The 26,205-nt window shown below is 32.8% G+C and overlaps 1 protein-coding gene across 1 annotated transcript; it reads right to left on the bottom strand.

Annotated features, from left to right (window-relative positions):
- Positions 1–9,230: 9,230 nt before the first annotated feature.
- Positions 9,231–18,245, bottom strand: TIP1 (Ankyrin repeat family protein with DHHC zinc finger domain-containing protein). The gene is made up of 13 exons (XM_085731265.1): positions 17,768–18,245; positions 16,189–16,329; positions 15,872–15,984; positions 14,058–14,137; positions 13,767–13,930; positions 12,521–12,659; positions 12,291–12,390; positions 11,511–11,568; positions 11,254–11,331; positions 11,016–11,114; positions 10,238–10,316; positions 10,005–10,153; positions 9,231–9,908 (listed from the first exon to the last, which is right to left on the bottom strand). Exons 1-13 carry the CDS (start codon positions 18,032–18,034, stop codon positions 9,447–9,449), a joined length of 1,929 nt encoding a protein of 642 aa, XP_085587391.1. The 5' UTR covers positions 18,035–18,245; the 3' UTR covers positions 9,231–9,446.
- Between the last annotated feature and the right edge of the window lie 7,960 nt (positions 18,246–26,205).

Below are 26,205 nucleotides of genomic sequence, written 5' to 3'. Positions count from 1 at the left end.
CAATTACTTCTTTACAAAAATACTCATTTATTTTATTATATTCAAGAAAGATCACTAACAAAAAAAATATTCAAGAAAGATAATTACGGTGATGATTGATAAAAATTCCAAAGAATAAAATGTTTCAATTATGAGCTTAATAATTATATGCATATTTTTTGAAAGAATTATACGGATAACATGCCTTTTAAAATGAATTACATGGATAATTTCAACTGAGAAAAAAAATAATGTACTTGTTATATATATATATATATATATATATATATATATATATATATATATATTTTTTTTTTTTTTGTGAAGGAATGTACTTGTTATATATTGTCAATGGTTTACATTACTAGTACAACATAAGTTGATTTGAGAAGTGGTTAAAATAAATGCCAAAGGTTTCTGATAACCCAACAATATTGTACTATAAAGTTTTTCTTCAAAAAAAAAATATTGTACTATAAAGTTCAATGAACTTAATTTTTACTTATATGATATTTTATACTCCTAATAAAGGGAATGTATAGGATTTTTTTTTGGTGTAACATATTTTCATGTAAGTTACTCAATTCAAAGATTGAAAGTAGGGGTGGGAATAGGCCGAGTCAAGCCGGGTTTTGATAGGCCGAGCACGGCCTACGAAAAAATTTACAAGTAGGGATGAGAATAGGTTAGGCCGAGTTAGGCTTTGCAAGACCTAAGTACGGCTGCCATATTTTTTTAAAGCCTAAATGCGACCTTCTTAAAGCCTGATACGGTGCGGTAGCTTTGTTTAAAAGCTTATATCTTATGAACATCTTTAAGTAAGCAATGTTATCTAAGTCTAAATGGACTAGCGAACTAATAGTTTATATTAATACATTCATATATGCAAAAAATTAAGGTATACTAATAAAGCTTAAATTATTGAAAAAGTTTACAAATTTATATTTTAATTCAAAGTACAAGATATAATATAATAATAAATAATATTATTCATATTACTTAAATAGGCCGGCCTAATAGGCTTAAAAAGCTTTTTGAGAGGTTTGTGGTCTGACCTATTAAACTAAATAGGCTTAAAAAAAACTAGGTCTTCTCTATATTAAAAAAAAAAAAGTCCGGGCTGTCGTAGGCGAGGCCGTAGGCGGCACGACCTACTCCCATCCCTATTTACAAGCTGAGCTGGCCTATGGCCTATCATAGGCCATTTTTCTTGGCCTAGCAGCTCGACCTATTTAAAAGTATGGACCGCCCGAAAGCCTACTTCCAGGCCTACTTCACATTAAAGTCATCAAATAGTTCATCTGGCCTACTAAATAGGCTAAACAGACCTTAAAGCCTAATTAAAAGCCTATTTCACTACAAGTAAATTTTAACTAAATTAAAGCCTACTTAAAAGTCTATAACAACAAAGCATATTAAGGGACTAATAGATAGAGAAAAAAAGTGTTTATATTTTTAATGTATGCAATTATTTTAATATAAAAAAACATTTTTAATAAATAAGTATTAATATGCCGGCCTATTAGGCTTGAGAGGCTTTTCTGGAAGCCTAAGCCTAGCCTATTTAACTAAATAGGCTTTCAAAAAGCCTAAGCTTAGCCTATCTACTAAACTCAGTGAGTAAAAGGCTGGCCCAAGTAGGCTTGTAGCCAGGCCAGGTCTAGCCTATTCCCAACACTAATTGAAAGATATTAAGTGGATTTAAATTATGAATACAAATTCTATTTGAAGTGCATATCAAATTGTTAATTTCTGGTTATAAATGGTTTGTTAAGCTTTATCACATAGTGACTTCTAATTCAAGAATGTCCCTTTCATATCTTATTATAATCAAGACATAGGAGGATACCTTTTTCGTACCACCACGATGACGAAACCAAATTTGGGACTTGGATTATATCTAAATCCAATGAATGGTGAAGAATATGTCAAACCGCTATCTCTAACTTTGACGGTGTAATCTAGTATCTATATCTATTCTCCAAAGTGTAGCTTCAATCAACGTTTCAATTTTAACTTTCAAACGTCGTTATGTCTTTCCTTCGTGGTTAATTTGGTGCATGTTCTTTTCTGTTTTTTTTTTTTAAGAATATTTTAGTGCATGCTTATAAAGGTAATAGTATGTACTTTTTTTTATTTATTTAAATAATTTGAATAACTTTTCTCAAAAGGTAATAGTATGTACTTCGATAATTCTATTGTTTTGCGGGAAATTGTTCATTACATGAGAAAATCAAAAAGAAAAAGGTTGCGTAGCTTTCAAAATTTGGATCTAGAAAAAGCTTTTGATAATGTCAACTGGGATTTTCTTCATCATTGCTTGAAAGATTTCGGATTTCAGATATCACCATTAAGCTCATCATGCATTGTGTTACCTCTCCCACTTTCTCTATCCTTTGGAATGGTAACAAGTTGTCTCCTTTCAAGCCTTCACACGGTCTTCGCCAAGGTGACCCGCTATCTCCCTACTTATTTATTCTTTGTATGGAAAAGCTCTCGGTTGCCATAAGCACGGCGGTTCTCCAAGGAGAATGGGAGCCCATCCAAATCACAAATACGGGGCCTCGGATATCCCACCTTCTCTTTGCGGATGATGTCCTCCTCTTTATAAAAGCTAGAAATGCTCAAATTCGCTTTGTTGCCGACTTATTCGATAGATTCGGCAAGGCTTCGGGTTTGAAGATCAATCTCTCCAAGTCTCGTGCTTTTTATTCCACAGTACTCCTCAAAGGAAAATTACTAGTCTTACATCTATTTCGGGGATCCGGTGCACCTCTTCCCTCCATAGGTATCTCGGTTTCCCCATCATTAAAGGGAGACCAAAAGGAGCGACTTTTTCTTTATCATTGAAAAAAATGCATTCAAGGCTCGCTTCTTGGAAAAATAGGCTTCTCAATAAACCGGGAAGATTGACTCTAGCTTCTTAAGTTTTATCTTCTATTCCTTCATACTACATGCAAATTAATGGATGCCTCAAAATATTTGTGATAGTATTGACGAACAACACGTGATTTTATTTGGAAGGGTACTAACAACAAAGGTATCAATTTAGTGAATTGGCAAAAGGTTACTACTCCTAAGCATCTTGGCGGTTTGGGCATTCGAACGGCTAGAGAAACCAACACTAGTTTACTTGGTAAGCTGGTTTGGGACATGGTCCGATCAACAAACAAATTATGGGTGCACCTTTTATCTAGCAAATACGTCGGGGGGCGAGATTTTCTTCAAGCTTCAATTCGGCCTAACAGCTCTCCCTCTTGGTCCTCTATTATCCGCGCTAAAAATATTCTCAAACAAGGTTATTCTTGGCGAGCGAGGTTCGAGTTCTTCTTCTTTACGGTTCGGCCATTGGAGTACTCATGGTCCCATTGGCGGTCATGTTCCCATTATCGACATCCATGATCTCCAACTTACGGTAAAAGATGTTTTCTCCGGTGATGGCATTCATACTCATGAACTTTACACTCGGCTTCCACTCGAAATTGAAGATTTTATCAACTCCACTCATTTCCGTTTCAACAACGCAATTGAAGACTCTTTTATCCGGGCTAGAAATAAAAATGGCAACTACACAACCGTAACCGGATACGGCGGCTTCTTTCTCTCAAAGTTACGGCGAGATGACATCACTTCCCATCGATCTTGGTCTTGGATTTGGAGGTTGCAAGCACCACAAAATTTCAAATATCTAATATGGTTAATCTGCCATAACGTTGTTCCTACGTTGACGTTACTCCACCATAGAAACATGTCAACCGCGCAACTTTGTTCGCGTTGTGGGGAGGAGGACGAAACTATTCTTCACCGTATGCTTTGGACTGCTTGTTTTTCTAAGAATGTTTGGCACGAAATGGGGTTTACGGACCCTCTCTTTTCTCCGATCGAGAATGCTCACGGTTGGGTAAATATTACGCTCCGGCCCTCGCGGCGCGTGTTTCCTTGCCACTCTTTGGTGGGTTTGGAGACACCGTAATTTGATGTGTCTTAATAATGAAACATGGCCCCGTTCCGCATCACCGGTAACATTCGCAATACGGTGATGGAAATATTAAGAGTTTTCATCAAAGTGGGAGAATTGCTCATCCGGAGCGGTTTGTTAAATGGAGCTGTCATAACCATTTAGGTACAATCCTCAATGTAGACGACAATTGCTTAGGTACTCCTATTCGAGCCGGCTTTGTTGGCATCTTTCGAAACACTCATGGTTTTTACCTCGTTGGATTCTCTAGACACATCCCTAATTCATCGACATCCTCTTAGCGGAGCTCACCGCAATTTTCCATGGATTGCGCTTGGCCATTGACATGGGGTTGGATGAACCGGTCTCCGCTATTCGGACTCCCTCCTCTCTGTAACACCCCGTTTTCCCAACGTAAAAATTTCATAATTAAAAATCGAGTAATTCAACTTTAAACGGAATGCTACACTTCTTAAAAATTCATAAACTGAATAAATAACAATTTATTCTACAAAATCATTGAACATAAGTAATTCAAAACTTCGCAGCGGAATTAGTTCATTCAACATAAAAAGTCTTTGGCACGCAGGCCTCATCGGAAAATCTTGTAAGTCTTAGTTCAATATTTATTCATAAAAGTTCATAAACAATACGTAAGGAATAGAAGTAAAGTCAAGTCCCATCTCGTTACGTATCGAGCACCTAGACACACATGTGAGGAGTCCACTCACGACGCCTCTAATCTTGATTACCCGCAAGTTACCCATACGAAGAGCAACATTTCCAAGCGAGAGGGGTGAGATTTCTCAAACAATAATATTAAACATATAAATCATATAAAGTACATTCAACAACTTAAACATCTTATAATTCATTAATCATATCTAGCAACTTAAACTTCCTTAGCTAGTGTCATTATTCTTCCTACATTAGTCATATACTTCATATTATATCATCATATAAATATCACCACATATCTACGAGATATTAGTCATAAGCATTAACAGCTAACATCAATAATAATCTTAAGCATTAACAGCTAACATCAAATATAATCATAAGCATCATAATGTAATTCACATAAGTATCATTATCAAAACATCGTCATCAAATCATAAACAAACATCATCATCAAAACATCGTCATCAAATCATAAACATACATCATCATCAAAACATCATAAAAACTTCCTAATCAAACTCATAATCAACTTCATAATCATTCGTAGACAACATTCTTAATCAAATTCATCATTCACTTCATATTCAATCTTAAACAACTTCATAGTTGACTCGACACTTGACTTGACAATGCGACCCAACTTGACAATGCAACCCAACTTGACAATGCCACTCTTAACAACTTAAATCATCGTAAACTTCTTGATATGCAAATGCATGTGGTACCATTCAGCAACATATATGAGCGTAATTAGGCTCTTCAACAAGTGAGCGTAAAGCTACCGGGCCTAAAGCCCCCAACGTAGTTTGAGCATAAAGGCCGTCGGGCCTAAATCCCCCAACGTAGTTTGAGCATAAAGCCGCCGGGCCTAAAACCCCCATCTTAAATGAGTATGCAATGGACTCAATCTCCCTACAATTTGACAACTTAAACAACATCATGAACATCTATGACATCCTAACATCTTGACATCTTGACAACATAACACCTTAACAACTTGATGACTTCATAACGACTCGACGACTTAACAACTCCTATCATCTTAACGTCTTAACATCTTAACATCTTAGCATTTTGACAACATGTGGATCACATAAATAATTCATGACATATCATAATATAACAATATCAAATGAAAATAAACAACATCTTAAAATATCATATTCATCAATCATAAACAACTTCATATAACATCATATTTAAACATCGACAATAATTCACTATGTATCTTTGTAAAAACATAATAAATTATCCACAACATATTTTCATGTCAAACCAAAGCTACTGGAAAGGTATTACAAATATCAACAACTTTCATGTTTACAACAAAGATCAATTCAAAACAGAAACATATGAACAAAATGCAAAAACATGAAACGAGAGAATGCTGTCACCGTACAATTTTGCTAAGACCTCCCTGTAGTATTTTCATCATAACTCACAGACCAAACATCATTTTCACGTCAAACCAAAGCCACTAGAAAGCTAACAAAATTATCTAAAACTTTCATGTTTACGCCTAAGACCAATTCTGTACCGATCAATACCAGTTTTTATTTTAAATTCGGAAAATTTGTGCTGAAAGTCCATAAAAATTTACTGTGACCTACGTGCAGTAATTTGACCATAACTCAAGTTCTATATATCGTTTTGACGTGAGACCAATGGCATTAGAAAGCTAACATCCATACCTACAACTTTCGTGTTTACACCTAAGACCAATTCGGCACCGATCAATTCCAGTTTTAATATCAAAATTCGGGCTGAATGCAGATTTTCTCCAAGTTTCACCTAATCTCATGGTTCTAACCTCAAAACTACTTCCAATAATCATCCTATGAATTATCTAAGGTCTGTACATAATTTCTACATCAATTCAACAAGTTTTCATCTTCTAATCATCATATCTCTCTCAAAACCCTAATTCTCAAATTCTCACAAACTCTCCCCAACTTGTTAGATGTAATCTAATGATTTAACAACTTAATATTAATGCAAGATAGTCTCACCCTCACCTTAGATTAATTCCCGAATCAGCGGCAACGTTCTTCTTTCCTAAGGTCTTCTCCTCTTCTCTTGACTTTTCTCTCCTCTTCTCTTCTTTCTTGTTCTCCTCTTTTCCAAAAAGCGGTTTCAAAACTCTTTCTAACTCAAGCTTCTCTATTTATAATACTAAAATATTCTTCCCAAATCTATTTAGGCCCAACAACTTATTCTTCTTTCTATTCTAACCCCCAAATCCACTCACACTAATAATCCTCATATTCTAATAAATAATATTTCTCTACTAAATATATAATAATACACCAAATAACAAATATATTTCCACATAAAATAACAAATATATTTCTGCACCAAATAACATATATATTTCTACACAAAATAACAAATATATTTCTACACCAAATAACATATATATTATGCTAGTAAATACCAACATATAACATAACAAAATATCACTCAACAAAATATATTAACTAAATTATAAAAAGACATCTAATCTCAATAAATCATATATCCCTCATATAAATCATATAAATACATAAATATATTCTAAAACTAAGTAAAATAATTAAATAAAAAGGAGGGCGTTACACTCTCCATTAATCTCATCACGGTAAACACTCCGAAGTTTCACATTTATGCCGTCCTTCTTCAAGACATCAAAGACCCGCTTCGTAACCGCAATTTCACACTTCATCATACTCTTAGAGAGGGTAACTATTGTGCGATTTCCTAGCTAAATTGGGAGCATCATGCGAAGATGTTTTCACCGTGCACCCTTCGCCACCGATCGACCTTCCGGCTCGATTAGGAACGACGCTTCGGGCACCCTCTTCACTAGGGCCTAGTTTTTGTTTGTCTTATTCTGCTTTCTGTTTCTGTTTTTGCTTTCTGTTTCTAATTTGCTTTTGTAACAAAAAAAAATAACTTTTCTCAAAAAAATAAATAAAAATTGAATAACAAGATCTCTTGTTTTTCGTTTATATAAATAATATCGTCTTGTGTCTAGCTCAACTGACAATATCGATATTGTTAAGTTAGATATATTCAATTAGATTTGAATTCGAAACCTCATAATTATATGTGTGAGTTTTAGACGATATTCATCCTTTTATCTACAAATAACAAAAATGTCATATTTTCCACCCAAAGAAAAAATGTCATCTTTTTCTTTCTTTTTCTTTTTGACAAGAATCATATCAGTCTTGTATATATTCTCATGAGCATGAAAGGCAAGTTGAAAATATCACAAGACTGCTTCTCATATTTGTATTTGTTGAAGTATAATGTATTTTCTGATAAAAATACTTGAATATAAATGTATAATTACAAGATAGATTGTATGATAATGACATATATATATTAGCATGAAATAGATTTTTTAACATGTTAAAACCTTAAATTTTAATATCATGCCAATTCTTGTTTTTACCACTCATGTAGCTCATCCTACTTCTCTTTTTTTTGGACGTGGCTCATCCTACTTCTCTCCCTACATACCATCATGGGCAAAAAAATGAATATGATCATCATCGTATTATTAAAGTAAAATGAAAAGTTAACCCCATACGGCCAAACGCCATTATGCTTGAAAACATAGCCAATTTTATTGTAAAGAATGATTATTATTAATCCGTGATTGAGCAAATTTGCAAACTTGGCAAACGTAAATGCCGTAAATCATACTTGTCTTTTTTTATATATACGTAAACCATACTTGTTGGACCAGCAAAGGACACGTATTTTTATTGCGACTTTACCACAAGAATTTGATGATTGTAAACCTTTTTTTTTTTTTATAAAGATGGTTGTCAATGTTTTTTTCATAGGAGATGATTGTCAATGTTGAAAAACTAAAAAAAATCATTTAAATATAGAGACCCTCTAAAAACATTGAATTTATATTAATTTGGACTCTTTAAACAGTAGAGAAATACAAATCTAGAATTTATCATGCATCTATTATGTGCTTATATTATTTTTATTAACAACTACTCGAGTAGAAGTTCATTTTAAAGTAGTCAAAATAAAGTTATACCAAAGTGGTCTTGCGTTATAAAATGAGAGTAATTTTCATGTACTATCAATGTAAAATATTTCAAATTTGTCAACCAATATGAACCACCATTTGTGACTTTTTAAGTAACAAGTGATTGAACGGTTAAAATCAGTTCACAAATGTAAAAATGTTGTACAGTGTCACTATGAATTAGATCCTTGTAAAAAAATAAAGAATTTTTTTCCCTACCGCACCAGCGTAATTAAAATCTTTGACAGTAGACCCTCTAAAGTCTAAAGTATTCCCACAAAGGCTATTTTAACCTGCTACAGAACTAACCTCAGGCTGGCTCGTTTTTTTTTCACACAGGATTTATGTCTCTCAAATGAACAAACTCCAAGAGAAAGTGTCTTTCTTACCTATAGGCTATATCCCTAAAAATAATCACGCAGCATATGAGAATACGTCTTTCTTACCTATATTTGTTTTATTCACAATACTTAAAATTCAGCCATGTAATCAAACATCATTTATCCATAAAAGGATTGGCTGTATAAGGCAATCATTGGTGGGGGAAAACACCCTCTATATATTTGCATCCCGTGACGATTTTAAGGCTTATAAGCTTTAATAGCAACTCAAATTTGTTATTATACATGAAGGAAGAAAAAAGAAACAAAGGGGAGAGAAGAGAATGTACAGTAAAGGCACAAGATTAAACATGCGAATGGTAGAAAAGGGCCACAATAAATTGAATTAACGTAATCTAACAAGATGCTCTCGCCTACGATACATTACAGTTAGGTACAACCAGACATGTCATTATCACGACGAGGATGAAACAGATCTGGTGTTCCGTCCGAGGCCAAGACCTAATCCCACAGGAATGCTGTCATTTCTGGTTTTACCTTGGTTACTATGACTACAATGCGAAGAATGAACATGACCATTACTATGACCATGATGTGTTTTTGAGTTGGTACTGTTTGAATCCACATTAATAACAACATGGCCATTTCCGTTTCCGTTGGCATGATCAGAATGAGAATGTGAGTCTCCATTTGTTATGGTTGAGCCCCTTGCCATGTGCATCATTCCTAGACCCTCCTCAGAGTTACCTGATTCTTCAACATACTCCAAGTCTTCATTGTACCCATTGATCAAAAAATCAGAACAGTTCTTCTTGATACCATGATCATATGGGTTTCTGAATCTACCACCTGGACCTCTGAGGTAGCTATACCGCAATGCATTTGCCATTTCATTTGTTGTAATATTGCGTGATATCTGAGAAAAGAAAGAAAAACAAAAGGCAAAAAGGACACATAAGTCAGATCAGAAGAAAGGGAAATTCTTTTGTACCGATAGGCTTGTAAGACATACCTGACTAGCCTGAACAGCTGTCAAAGCAAACACTCCGAAGAAGAGGAAAAAATCAGCAATTAGAAATGATATTGCACCAATGTGATTTTTACCAGCATAATTAATCCAAGCCCCAAACGAAGAAGGAGCAAGTGGATCAGTTAGTACTCCTGCATTCAGAATTTTGGTTTCTATCAGCTGTTTGAATTGCACAAAAATTAACAAAGTAACTCTATGTCTCGACATACACATACTTGTAAGACATACTCCACCAGTAACCAACATTGCTGAAACTTCGAGAATAAGAAAAGCAAAGAAATCCCATTTATTCTTCTGCAATCATAAAATGTAACATATCAGGATAATTTGTTTGCCAAGGGAAAACCCGGCCAATTGAATCAGTCAGAAAAATAAAACCGCCTATTCAAAATTTAAGGATAATGAAAATAGAATAAAATGACGTTGGGGTAGGATTAGCGACTACATTATCACTCTAGTAAGAGGGTGAGATAAGATTAATAGTCTAGCCCAACTAACAAAACTGATTTACTGGAAAAACAGTTTCTGGTAAAAATGAATTCAAATAACTCAATGGTCAACTTACACAAGTACGTATATTTTATTTCTACAACTATAACATAGAATTAAACTTAAGAATCACCAGCACCTCCATTTAAGGAAGATCGATCGACCAAGACAGGCCCATGGCAAATGTATCAGCAAATAAGACTGTTTTTTTTTTTTTTTTTTTTTGTGAAGGGAGCAAACAAGATTTAGACATCAAAAAAGGTGCACCAATGCATTACTGAATATTGATATGTGGCATGCTCCATATCCATGCTTTAATTTTATTCGGTGTATAAAGCATATTTGCAAAGGAAAACACCTAGAGGAAAAAACAAAATCTGAGACTAATTTCCCTTGCCCACCAACCTCTTTGTTGTCAAAGTCAATGACAAAATTAAAAGCTTAAAATGTTCAACTAAAATTCAAATGCAAAAGCATGTAAACCACAAATTCATCGAGAAGTACCTTGCCAATGCAATTGGATACCCAAGGACAATGATGGTCAAATTGCTCCACACAACGATCACATGTAGAACAATGTTTTGCACGAAGAGGTCTGACAATCTAACGAAAAAGCAACATAAAATTGAGTACAAAATTGTTTGAAGCAAAGGAAGGACAGACATTTATAATCTGTGTGTGCAAGATATTGATTACTGGTGATAAGGCTTCATGCAGAAAATCTAAAGAAAGCCAAAACAACCTTGCATGTTGCACAAAGTTGGGACCAATTTCCAGCTAGCAAAGCAGGATTATTTTTCTCAATCTTCAAAAGAGGCTCCTGCGATAAACCATTCGAACTTTTGAAGTCATTGGCATATACATTTAATATATATTTAGAACACAGAGATTGCACACCGATATGGTAAAAACTGCAAAAGGAAATAAAAATGAAATACTGCAGGTGGGGGGTAGTGCTGGAATCAAAGTAGAAATTAGGTATAGCAGAATAAAACTCACATCATCTTTCATATTCTGAGTGTCATGCCCGTTCGTTCTGATATAACCTGGATCCTTGCTGTCAAAAACAAATTGAGGAAGATTAAGAAAACAGTCAAACAATAAAAACAGATAAAATCTTTTTACACAAAGGCAGATATATAAGAAACAAGTTGTAACTAGATATTTTAATAATCTACAACTGAAAAATGAACTGCTGCTCTACATGTCTATCTGTAGGTAAGTTCACACCATATAGTAAGTACATAATGACAATCATACATTACAATTTACAAAACATTGCTACCTTGAAGTTCCATCAATTTGTTATCTTCAGAACTTGAACACAAAGGATAGGAAAAAAAATGTTGAAAAGGTTTCAATACACATCAAATAACCTAAAGTGTAAAAATAGCTACTTGGGGAATATATCCAGAAAAGCAAGCATCATTGGATTTTAGATGGTCAGATTTCAGTCATATTAATGAGTTCCATAAATAATCATAACATCTAACTATCCTAAGTATAATTACTACATTACATTAAACATGAATGATGGACATAGCATCTAGCTATCCTATCGGTAGCAGGATAGCAACCTCATTATAATTAAATAATACACAGAAAATCACATTGAGATTTTCCATAACTTAGAAAATCTACAAACGGTCTCTTAAAAACCTTAAAAAAGATGAAACAAGGTCATGTTACGGTTTTGAAAAGTAAGCTCTGGTCCTTATAATAAATAGCCTAGAGAACTTTCATGAGATGATATATAGTTTTGAAGTCCATAATACTCACCTGCTACACCTATAAAACATCACCAATCCAACAGTAGCCAGCAACACTCCAAACCATGCAAAAAGGCCAGCTGATGCTGTCAGCTTTGGCATATTTGTTGCTGAAGATAAAATCAACAGAAATGATGGAAATAACAGTCAGACTACGGCCATGAAAAAAGGCATAAATATGCATGACGGAGCTCACAGAAACACACAATTGATTTCAAATGTGGAAGTTTAGATAGATACCCAAGATGACCGAATGAATATAGGTGACCAATAGCACAAAAATTATGCACCAAAGTACAGGAGCAAGTCCTAATTTAGATATCTTTCCAAGGCGGCTGTTAGAGTCAAAGCTTTTATCAAGCAGCATTCGGGCATTTCCCTGTAAAAGAGATTTAGCAAGAAAAGCTTGTTGCATATAAGTGTCCAATATATGAACCAAATATAGTGAAAATATTTGACAGGTCTACAATCAATCATCAAATCAAAATGATGATGTTTGTGAAGCAGCAAACATAAATGTAGAAGGTAAAAAGCAAATTCATAATAAATACGCAGATGTGACGCTTTTATTTAAAAGAACCAGGTAGCTACTTTGTTACAAACTCTCGGACAACCATACTCATTCAAAAGAATAAAGAGTCTCTTTACAATGGGCATGACCTTTTCATGTAAAAACTGTTAAGTATTTAGAGGGCAAGAAGGTGTGCTCATCTTCAGCATTTTTACTTTCAGTAAATAGTAAATACTTCTTTTTCCATAGCCAATATAGTGGGCTTTATAATTTGTTAGGAGTGAGTCTTAGGAGAGGGGTAACCTTGGTGCAACCGGTAAAGTTGTTGTCATGTGACTGAAAGGTCACGGGTTCAAGTCTGGAAACAACCTCTTGTGTAAAAACAGGGTAAGGCTGCGTACAATACACCAAATGGTGGGACCCCTTCCCGGACCCTGCGTATGCGGGAGCTGTGGTGCACCGGGTTGCCCTTTTTTGAGTCTTAGGTGATACAACTTTTAGTAGCATAGTATTGAGCCTTTTACAAGTCACTTTTTAAAATCTAAGTGTTCCCGAGTAGAAATATAATATGATTAACTAGTGTAAAATCATAAAGACAGAATCAGCATGCACCGCTCACTCATCTAAACAATATCTTGTAATGGGAGAGGTTTATGCTGTAAAAGTGGTCCAGAAGTCAATATGCATTGCAGAAGCATGTCTGCATTTACTAATACCATTGGGAAAGAATGACAATTAGATTTTGCACATTTAGCACCGGAAATGCATTTCTTTGTAAAGGAAACACACATAAAAATCCATTTGAGCACATATTACATAAATTCAATGAACACAAATCTTTTCAGGAAAGATAGCCACAGTTTCATTCTCAAAACCATTGGCTGGGGTGGGGAGAAACCAAAAAGATGGATGGCAAACTTTCATCCAAATGACATTACTAAGCAAATTAAAATATTTTGGCTATAAAACACTCACAAGGAAAAAAGCAACTTGTCTGTGTTTCCTATCAGAAGCAAGCTGAGCTGGCGTAAGGCCACTAATATCAGTCACTATCAGGTCTTCCTTTTTGCCAGCCTGTACTAACACGGTACAGGCCTCCAAGTTACCTCGCATAGCAGCCCAATGGAGAGGAGTGGTACCTGAATAAAGTGGGGAGAATAGAAGAATAATGCCTTTAAAATCAAAGAACAATTTGTAGTGTATATATCGGTACGTGAATAATTTCAGCACAATAAAATTAGTTCAGAATAGAGCATAAGAGCATACCGTCTTTATCCGGACGCCCCCGATGTGCATCGAGAAATAACAGAAGACGTATACAATCAGCAAAACCTTTGTAAGCAGCCCTAAAATTGAAGCCAGTAGAGAATAATCAATTCACGCACTTTGACACTCTGGAAAGATTGTGAGAAGGAGGGAAAGTTGAGGGAAAGAAGCACTTCCCCTTGTTTGGAACTCACTAAAAAGGCAAAGGAAAGAAAGAATTCAGTGGGACCCAAACTAAAAACCTTTTCACTCAGATGGACGGAAAGGTTGAGAAACTTATTTTGCATGAGAAGTCCAAAACACCCCAACTTTTATTGCTTTTATTTATTTCACTATTCACTTGTAACCTCAATTTTTATTTTTTAAGTCATTGCCACTTTTTTCTTCCTGTCTCTGTGGTGTGAAATTGAACTATTATTCACAATCTAGCCACTTTCTTTTTCCATACACGTGAATGTGTGTGTGTGTAGTATTTATATTCAAAGGTATTTATGTCAATTATTATTTATAGATCTTTCTTTCCTCCAACTTTCCACTCCACTTTCTCTTATACCAAACAACCAAAATAATCCCCTCACTTTCTACTCTTTTTCTTTCCTCATACAGTCTTTCCATTCTCTTTCTTTCCTTTCACTTTCATTCTTCAACTAAACAAAGTGTGAAAGTGGACTCGCGTAGTCGCGTGTATTTCACTTAAGCAGAAGACTTCAAAATTTCAGTTCCAAGGGAGTGTGGACATGTGAAGCAAGATAAATAGCACAAAAGAAATCCAGTATTAACTAGTGTTGTGTGATACAAAATTTATCAATTGCAGAAAAAAAAAATTAGTGTAACATTATTATTTATCCAGGCTCCTTGAAACAAAAAAGACACAAAAACTTTAGATGGAAGTATTAAAAAAAAAAAGCTGTTTGGATTAGACAAGCCTTGTCCAATAGATCAGTTACCTTTAAACTGTCCTAGGCTAACAATTGGCCTACAGTTGTCTAAGCCTCCTCCTAAACTGTCCTAGGCTACATACATTTTTTTTAAATACATGGTCATATCACCTAAGACAAGATTCTAGCATCTTTTCTACAATGGGAACTATCCCAATTTTCTATCTAAAATTGTATTCCTAATCCTATCTTGTCTCGTGTGGCCCCTCTTCTATCATAGCATGCTCATCTCTACAATGATGAATTTACTTTCTCATCGAAACTTTCACCCCAACATTGAGTCTCAAACAACATAGCACGTCTTATAGTTGTAGTAAAATTTTCTTTCGAACTAGTATTCCAATATATTATGGAGATAATTCCAAGAAAAGTACATTGAGCATTGCTACAAACAAAATTTAAATTATGTATTCCATGTGCCACTTGGCAAATTAAATTGAATATTTCATGATGGGTTATATATTGCATGAACAAAAATGTGACAGAGAAATTAGACCGTGTTAATATTTTTTTTAAAAAAACTTATTAAAAGAATATCCAACAAAATCTATTACATGTTTGATTTTAAAAGAGTTTCCAAATATTTATTTTCAACTTGGGCAAATTGAGACCAACTTCCCAGACAATATTTTAGTGCTATTTTTACTGAAACTCTAACAAACGCATTCCTGGCTTCATTTTTTTGTTTACAATGATGACCAAGCAAACTACACTTGCAGAATTCCATAAACTGGTTGTCAAAAGACACATATTGAGCAATGAATCTGTCGGTATATCATCTCACAAAATGGGTGTTTGAATGTGGAGTAGAATGTGACAAATAAAGAAATAAAAACATCCATTAAAATAGGGAGAAAAAAGGTTGACTTCAATTACCAATGCAAGGGGCATCTTCCATCTTTATCGGGAGCATCGGGGTCAGCATTCCATTTTGAAATAACATAGTAAAGGAAAGCCGTCTGACCATATTGAGCAGCAACATGTGTTATCTGCATCCATGTTTATAAATTAGTTAAATTGACATTTAGCACCCCATCCTACTTGACGTGAGATGACAGTCTGAGACTAAAGTTTGGCATAAGTAACCAGATATGGAGTATCTAATGTTAGTGACACATAACATAATTGAAATTCCATACCCTCACTGATCTCCTGGATAAATATAAAGGAAAAAATAATCACATCAATCTAACCTGATACCCATTCATGTCAGCGGCGTTCACTCGAGCACCCTCTTGGAGTAATAGCTCTGCAACCTGAATAGCACCCCGAACCGCACTCCAATGCAATGCTGTCTGGCCAGAATGATCTGTTGCATTTACATCTCCACCATGCTGCCAAACAATACCAATTCAAAACAAGTTAATACCTAAACACCAACCAACTCTATGCATTACATAAAGATAACAAACATTAATTCCATACTTACTATCATTCAAAATTTTGAAAATCAAACACACACAGACAAGAACATTCAACCGCAACATAATAAAATAACATATTCAATTTCCATTTACGTAACATAACACGGACAAGATCAACGAAACTGAACCAAGCTACCCAAACAAAATCAAACTAAAGGCCGCATCATCAATCTAATTCCTCTTAAGTATCCCTCATAGTAGTCAATAGCGGCCAATAGCGCCGCTATAGCGGCCGCGCGGTGCGGTGCGGTGCCGGAACGCTACGCAACAAGCCATAGCATTGCGGTGTGAGATAGCGGCGCTATAGCGGCGCAACGCTTCGTAGCGGTTTTGCGGTTTAGAACCGCTATTTCATTTTAAGAGAAAATACAAAATTGTCCTTGGTTTAAAAAAAAACAAGGGTATTTCGTAAATCTTCCTCTCGCTTTTACGCCGTTACGTAAAACTTCTTCACCTCTCGCCGTAAATCTTCCTCTACTTTGTCGCGTTTGCTCTGTTATCCTGTTATTTTTGTTTAACAATCTCAAAACTCTGTAGTCCTGTTACTTTTTTGTTCTAGTTTTCTTTGTTATTATGGATTCCAAACTCCATTACGCTCTCTCTCGTTTCTGTTTGTAGTTTGTACAAACAATCCTCTGTTTTGTTCATATAAAACTCTATTACGCTCTCTCTGTTTCCTTATTTTTGTTGTTTTTGTTTTTATGAAATAGCGGTTATAGCGCTATGTGCTATCCCGCTATAGCATTTTTAGGGTCGGCCGCTATCCGCTATTAACTACTATGGTATCCCTTTTTAAACATCAATAATTACAACAACAAAAACAACAATCAAGCCTTGTTCCACTAAGCGGGGTCGACTACATGGGTCAAATAACGCCATTAAAAAAAGGCAGCCAAGTGCACTAAAGCTCCCGCATGCAAAGTCCACGGAGGGGTCCCCACCATTTTGGTGTATTATACACAGCTGCCTACACTGCTTTTTATACTGAGGGTGTTTCCGGGACTAGGACTTGTACATGTGACCTTTCAATCGTGTGACAACAACTTTACCGTTGCGTCAAGACTCCCCCTTGATATTCTATCATTCATATTTCTATATGAATCATTAATTTCCACATATTTCTTAATAGTTTCTCTTATAGTTTTCTTAAGTGTTCCTCTGCCTCTAGTGATTTAACTACCCTCCATCTAATCTACTCTCTCTCTTTAATGTTGTCATTTCTAATCCTATCAAGGGTGCGTTTATTTGAGCTCTTCTTAGAATTTTTTTTAATAAAAAAATAATTTTTATTAATTTTAAAGCTTATTATTTTTACTAACTATAGTCTAGAGCAATGGATGAGAAAAACCTCAATAATGTACTGAGCAGCAGCAGTGCGGTTATTAAGAGCAGCCCACTGAAGAGCGTAGTAACCCAAACCATCAGGCTCGTTAACAAGACAACCTTCAATCTCCACCAATCTATGTAGCTTCTCCAAATCCCCATAAGCCGCGGCAGTGTACACGTCGTTCCGGCTGGCAACTTCGTCGACGGCGGCGGAAGATGATGATGATGGGGGTGATTGTTGATCGCGGCGAGATTGAACCTCCTCGACGACCTCGATCTCGGAAGACATAGCTTAGTAAGAATTATTGTGATCGGGGAATTGAGAAATTAAGGGAATGAAATTGGGGAAATGGAGAAGAAGAAGAAGAAGGGATGATAATTTAGGGTTTTTCGTCGAAAGAGGGTCCGTCTGGGTTGGGTTATGGCCGTCCCTGTTGACCCTCTGAGGACGAATCAATCAAAGACGCTGAGACAACAGCTAGATTAAATTATTGAAATGTAATGGATTATAGAATTACTCCCTCCGTCTTTTTTTATAAGCAAAAAACATTAATTCACACTTATTAAGAAAACCAATACTTAGTGATTTGATGTATAATTTTTTGTGTTCTCCTTGGAATAAGTTTCATGGAAAGATGTAAAAATAATTCTCATTGGTTAAAAATTATGGAGAAAATAAAAAGAGAAACAAATTGAATGCAACATGCATTTAATTTTATATTGGAAAAGATGATTTGTTTGAAAAAACACAATAATAATATAAAAGTTGGTGTTTTTTGCTTATATTTTGATACAAAGAAAATGAGATTTTTTTGCTTATATTTTAGGACGGAGGGAGTATAAGATACATATATCATAAATGTCTTTTTTTTTTGGTAAATAATCATTAATGTCATTTCCTTTCAAAAAATTCATAAATAAATGTCATTTATAATTTCATACACAAAGGCCACTTGTCTATTGTCTTAGGCGGTAATGGTGGGACTCGTTCTACATCTACATCATTCATAAATATTATTTTTTGGACGAGTTATTCATTAATAAATCTTTTTTCCATATTTGAAATTTATGATTTTCTTGTACCAAACGAAAAATAATAATTGAAGATTTTGTCGTGTAAATTTAACTCAGTTGTTTCATTAAAAAAAAAAAACTCAGTTGTTAAAAATATTGTATCGTTGTTTTAAAACTCGGACAAATTCGGTCGGTCAGATCGGTCGGCCGTAAACCGGAGGATGCGGGGGTTCGGGTGGCTAAAGGATCGGATATTCAATTAACCCGCTGAAATCCGGTGTGACTGACCGGGTCGGTGGGCGGACCGCTGAACCGGTTTAGCCACTCGACCCACTTTTTCATTTTTTTAATAAAAAGGCATGGCATATATGAAGACAAAAACCCTAATAACAAATACTCCCAACCCAAATGTCAAGACTATGACAATTTGACTCCATAGGTATAAATAGTTTATTGATTAGTGAATTATTATAACTTATTTGAGTTTGTTTTTTTTTTTTTGTTGACTATGTAACTTACTTAGGTTTGTAACAATGTTTAGAACATACTATGTTTTAAAGATGGAATCAAAATTAGAACTTATTTGTGAGGTATTTTTATGCGGTATTATTGTTTAATGTATGAGCTAATTTGAATTTGGATTGGAATTAGCTTGAATTGTCTTGCGGTTAAAAAATTAACTTGCAAACTTGCGATTCTGAATATAATTTTTTTAATGTACGAACTTTAAATAGAAAAAAAATGACAGCATTTTTTATCAAAATTTCATTCATAATGTAATTTTTGGTCATAAATATTTTTATATAGACCAGAGTCAATAGTCATGCGGTCGGACCGGTGATCCACTTGGTTCGACCTGACCTGGTGCCTTGATCGGATCGATCACCGGTCCGGTTTTAAAACATTGCATTGTATAATATATATAAAATAAAGGCATGGATTTGAATTTTAGCACAACAATTTTTTAAAATCAAAAACCCAATTTTAATTCTACAAATATATAAAATAATTTTAAAATAAATTTTTTTAGTTATCATTTTGTTCTCGTGAGTGTAGCTCGGTTGGTATGGACAATGCATAAAAATATGCAAAGGTCCGGGATTCACCCCGGCTACCACAAAAAAAGAAAAAAAAAGAGGTCTTGTAAAAAAAATCTTATCATATTAAGATTGTTTCAATGCATATTTCTTTGACCAAATCATATCTATAATATTCTTAATCAATTTGGAATAACTATTGTCATTTTCGGTTCCAATCATATTAATAAGGGTTATGCTAACCGATGCCCTTAGGACATTAGTTAAGGAAACCAAAAATGATAAGTTTGCATTGAATTACTGCAATTTTTTAACTTTTCAAAAGTCAAATCTATCACTTTTCATCATTTCCCAATACAACATTTATATATTTGTCCCTTTAACCAATGCCCTAAGGACACTCTTTAGCATTTTCCTATTAATAATAGTATTATTTCGAAAAGCAATGCAATCTCTATTATATATATTTGCCATAATTTTTTTGAAAAGTACACTTGGCACTCTTCTATGTTAAACTTCATTTAATGTATTACACACCTAAGCATCACTAATACACATGTGCACCTCATCATCTAATTGTAGCTTGATTATTGGCTATTGACAAATCATTGTTACATATTAACACATGTTTGACCTTGCCATTTATTACAATTGATACCGATATGAATGCCAATATAAAAGTGGCATCCTATAAGAATATGCTCTCTATTGAACCTACAACCATTTCATTTTGTATTAATATTTCCACTAATCAAACAATCACCCTTTAATGTCCATAAATGTCTTATAATTACATGTGAAAAAAGTTCTAATTTAAGATTTGCATCAACAATTTTATTGCTCAATTTTTCTCTATAAATATTGGTTCAACTTTCACCATTTCATATTCATTCAAAGAATTCAGAATTCTTTCCAAATATCGTAACGAAAGTTGTATATGATGGTGGTTCGGGTAAAAAGGTGTTTTCATTTATACTATTTTCTGTTAGTTTTCTCTCATTGTATTGTTTATATTTGATAGTATTATCTATCATTTTTTTTTAATTCACTTATAAATTCTAGACTTCTTTATCAAAATCCGGGGATTATGGATCTAATATGTAACGTGGAGGCTAGACCTAGCAATTAGACATCTAAATTTTGAACTCACACCTTTCAAGCGATCATTTGATATCGGGATCAACACGTAGCAGCAAGGTACAATTTCGTCCAAGAATTTTAGAAAAATAAGGTTGAGAAGGATTGATAAGGATCTATGAAACATGGAGATTTTTTTTTCTTTCTATGAAACATGGATATAAACAAGTACTAATGTTCTTTTTAGTGTTTACCGGCATTATCATCAAATTGTTTGTTGATCATTTATTTCTTTTGGCTGAAATATATAATTTAGTTTTTTTTGAAGGAATAATTTAGTTGTTTCTCCTTAAAAAAATAATCTGGTCGTTTCAAATTATAATTTTGCTACGTTAATGTTGTTGGTTTGTTTTTTTTTGAAAGAATGTTGTTGGTTGGTTTTTATTGTCTTTGTTTATTTTTTCATATTTTTTAATTATATTTTAAAACAAAGCAATTTGATTAGATGCACCAATAAAACAAAGTGATTTGATATATCAATAAAAAAAATTGTTGCTATATACAAGTTAACTCATTCACTATATATGAAATTATGAATCTATATTATTATAAAGATAAAAAATATATTACACGTGACATTTTAATTTGCTTACAAGACTTAATTGCTCTTAATTCTTCATTTGTAAATTTCCTACAATAAACACGTTACTTCTTTTTTGTTATTATTACTTACTCATATTAATTTAGTAATTTTTACGAACGTTCAAAGTTATTTTACTTACTCATATTAATTTAGTAATTTTTATGAACATTCATAATCAAATCAAGAAAGAGAAGATTTTCACGTGCCAAAACAATTGTCCTTTTTTATGGTGAAAATTTTATAATTTTTTGTCAATCATTTCTATACATGCTAACAATTCAATTAATAATCTTAAACAAAATAAAAAAAAATATCTACTTTGAATCTCTATAATAAACAAAAGGCATGCACAACAAAAATAAATCAAAATAGGCGAATAATTATTGATTTAAATTGTACTAAAAAGCTGATTATGATTTTATTATACGAGTTTCAACTCTATTTTATTACTCAATTATAACTTAATCGTTGTATTTTCTTCATGATTTTTGTAATCTATGAAAATAATATCCTAAGTAAATAGAAAATCATTTTTACGTATTAATTTTCCTACGAAAAATTTAATAAAATAATTTTCCAAATATTTGTTTTAATTTTTGGAAAAATAAATCAAGGTAGGCAAATTTTCCAATCAAACTTATTAGGCCATATTTTGTTAAAAAATTGAACAAGCAAGAATTTTGGTTAAGAAGTGTCCTTTTAATCATACATTATCCCTGCAAGAATTTTGTTTTGAATGAAAATTATATGCATTGATTTTAGTTGATTACATAATATGCATGGTCAAAGATAATTAATAACATTTACCATCAATTCCTTAATGGTGATCATCATTTACCTTCAATTTCTTTTTCCTCTAAAAAATAATTTGTTCAATTCCTTCAACATGATAAATGAATTATTTGCGTTTTTAATCATATGTTTAATGTTCAATAATCTGCTAGCATTTTCCCTATATATAGTCGATCCATCTTACATACGATCTTATTACCTTTAAAAAATTTGCAATGGTACCATACACATGTTCCATTTCCATTGTTTCTAAATATGAATCAACCATTAACGTTAGAAAAAATTAATCAAACAACGTGTTTTACTTCTCTTGCTTGAAACAGAAATTTTATAACATCAAATAAAATGTATAATTAAATTAAATGAAGGATTAAATGACAATGAAAATTCATGAATGAGTTTGAATGAAAAATAACCGTTAAAATAAAGCTTATAAAATAAAGCTTAATTCTCTCGAAAAAAAATAAAGCTTAATGAAATTTTTTATTTAAAATAAAGCTTATAAAAATATCCAAATAAGAACAATTACATTGGACAAATCCTTTTGCTTAGTAATATTTGTTTTTTGGTACATTTTACTCAGTATTTTAATCTCAACAAGAGTGCACTAAAGATCCTATGTAAATCTTCTTTTATTTTTAATTTCACTAAGATAATAAATAAAACGATGTTAACCCTTTTACCGCCGATTAAGGATCCATTTCCTAAAAAGAAATACCCATTCATTACCAAAAAAAATTGTTAAGAAAAAATTTTTATAAGTTGATTATTGTTTGTATAATATTACGAAGTTTACTCCGCTAAATTATTTTTTTTTACCAAAAATGGTAGCAATCACATTTGGATTGAATCCGTGTGAGACGCACCAAAATATAAAGTTTTTTAATTGTTTTTCTTAAAAAAAAAAATTGGTATATGCAAATTTCACTATTGTAAACAAATAAAAAATAGCTTCATTTTTTTCAATGAAAAACTAATTGAATTTTTACCACTTATTAATCATGTTTCAAAGGCAACCATCAAATTATCGTCATTGTTTGATTTCTCAACCAATCAAATGGGGTCATGTACTCTTTGCCTTAACTTTCTACCAATTAGAGTAACTAAATCATTATAGGTTTCAATCATACACGTATTTGTTAACAAGTAAGTCAAATATATATATATATAGGTACAACAAATATAACTTTCTAACATGCAAAATCTTAAATGTTTTTCTCGCTCAACTTTCAACTAGCATGGTGACGTGACATTTTTTTTTCTTGGGCTTTCATTTTCATTTTTTTCGTTTCTCAAATATGAAACGTATCATTGATGTCATTACAAGAACCATTGAATTGCTTCTAAAATGCAAGGACCATTGAGTACGAGTATATGAGATAACATAATGAGTATGTGTAACATTCCAATTTGAGTATTAAGAATTTAAAACTTTTTCAACTCAAATGGAGTTTTACTTTAAGATTTCAACTTAAAATTTCATATAAATGACTTTGAATAACTTTATTTAGAAGAAAGATTTACAAAATATTTACATTTACATAAAAGACACCTTTAAAAATACAACGAATAATGAGACCCTAAACTAGACTCTACCGTGATCCGGCCTCCGATGATACTTTGAAAATTACTTATACACGAAAAATAGAAATAAACATCGGGTGAGAGTATGAGTGTATGTCATTGCAAGGACCTTTGAATTGCTTCTAAAATTGAATTAATTCAAATTATTTACGGTCAATTTGTTTTGATAAAAAAAAAGGATCCTAAAAATATGTCGTATTATATAGTTGATTTAATTATAATGCTATAAAGAGTATCATTTTATTTTTCTACGAAAGATGCAAAATCATCTTAGCATTTAATGAAATATCAATTGTCTAATTGAATGTATTTATTGGTTTTCTTTCATTGTGTTTTTCGATGATGTTAGAGGTTCTTGGTACAAACTCGAGATGAAGAAGAAGAAAATTAATTTTTTTTTGAGAAAGAAAGAAAAATTAATCTAACAACTAATTATTAAAATTTGCCAATAAAAAGCATTTGTTTAATAGGATATATTTTTTCTTAATTAAATACATTAAATATATAACATTTAACCTATGATGATCAACAAAATCTTATGTCTTTCATTTTAAATAGTATTCTAGACATTTTTTAAATTAAAAATAGAAAATAATTGATATTTTAAGGATCTTTTCCAATAAGTTTTCTTAAGATAAAAATTTATGGAGAAAAACAAAAAAAAAAAAACTAGGAGACGTAAACCTAATCGATAAAAATTTAGGGACATAAATTGAATCCAAGAAAAGAGCTAGCATGAACTAAGTTGTATAATCACATTAGGTTAAGAACAACCACATTAATTAACACTGCATCTTCGTCAAAATCCTTAAGACATTAGATATATGGATCATCTCATTTATATGTTTCTCCTCATCTACCGATGCATTCATTGTGAAACTTTAACTCACATATGACACATTAGCACCACTTAGTGTGATTTAATGGATGAAGGTTTATGCTCATTTCTTTCATGAGAAAAGAGAAAGTAAATTAGGAAATGAAAGATGATAAAAAAAATGAACATGAGAGAAATGATAATGAATATCTCTGCAATCAATACATCATAAAGTTCAGAGTTATGAGGAAGCCTACAATGAGTTGGATCATTACATTTGTCTAAGAGAAACCCCACAAATGAGATTAACACCACATCTTCATTCAAAACCTTAAGACATTAGGTATATTGGACATCTCATTTATGTGTTTCTCAATATTTACTCTTGCATCAAATGTAAAAGGTTAACTCACACATGTCACATTAACTTCTTCTCTCTAAGGGTGAGAATCTTGGTGTCTATGATTTGACGAAATATCCAAATAAGATTGGAGACACAACCTGTAAAAAAGATGGGTTGGTGGCACTTTTATAGAGGGGCGTTTTTACCCATTTCTTTCATGAGAAGAGCGTAAGTAAAATAGAAAAGGAAAGAAGATGAAAACGAAATTTAAACATGAGAGAAATGGTAAGGGAAAATAACGAGTTTTTGATAATTTATGAGTTTGTTGATGAAGTTATAAATTATTAGGTAATTTTTCTACCTAATATTAGAATCATTAAAAAATGTCACATAAATTTAAAATGTCTAATAAATGTGTATTTTGTCAACTCATCATAACACATCTACATATTTCCTTTTTAGATCATCCAAAGACCAAAAGTGAAGGAATGTTAAATATTGCTTTCACCAAAAAATAATTCCATCAAAGTGAATGACATCAAAAGTTTAAAATGTAAGATGATAAAATTAACACAAATGACACCTAAAAATTAACAAAAACAAATCATTGTAATGCTTTGGGACTTCCTATGAAGCTTACATTGAACTATATTCAACATCACACTAAAAGAAATCACACAAATGAGATTGGCACCACATTTTTATCCAAAATCTTTAGATAAATGTATATGAGTCATTTCACTTATATGTTATTCATCATCTACTCTTCCATCTATTGTAAAATTTTAACTCATATCAAACACATTAACATCTCTCTCTCTCTCTCTCTCTCTCCCCAATGTGCGACTTTGTGTCCTTAATTATGTGACATACTACATAGTCAAATAAGGTCAAATTGAGGCACAACATGGTCAAAAAGGTGGATTGATGTAATTTAATGGATTGGGGTTTATGTTCCTATCTTTCATGAGAATAGAGATAAAAAAATTAGAAAAAGAAAGAAGATCATGAAAAATAAATTTGAGATTAAGAGATGTGATAGTGGTAAAAAAATAAAAATAAGAATTGTGTGTTTTGTCCATGAGGTTATAACAAATAGAGTGATTTGATAGTAATTTTATCGGTCTATTGAAGGAGTTTGAGATGTTTGGGT

Source organism: Medicago sativa, chromosome 8 (genome assembly GCF_051527215.1).
Source record: "Medicago sativa cultivar Bolivia chromosome 8, Bolivia_mono, whole genome shotgun sequence".
Classification (NCBI taxonomy): Eukaryota; Viridiplantae; Streptophyta; class Magnoliopsida; order Fabales; family Fabaceae; genus Medicago; species Medicago sativa.
Note: the sequence above shows the minus strand (reverse complement) of the source record. Positions and strands in the feature narration are given on the sequence as shown.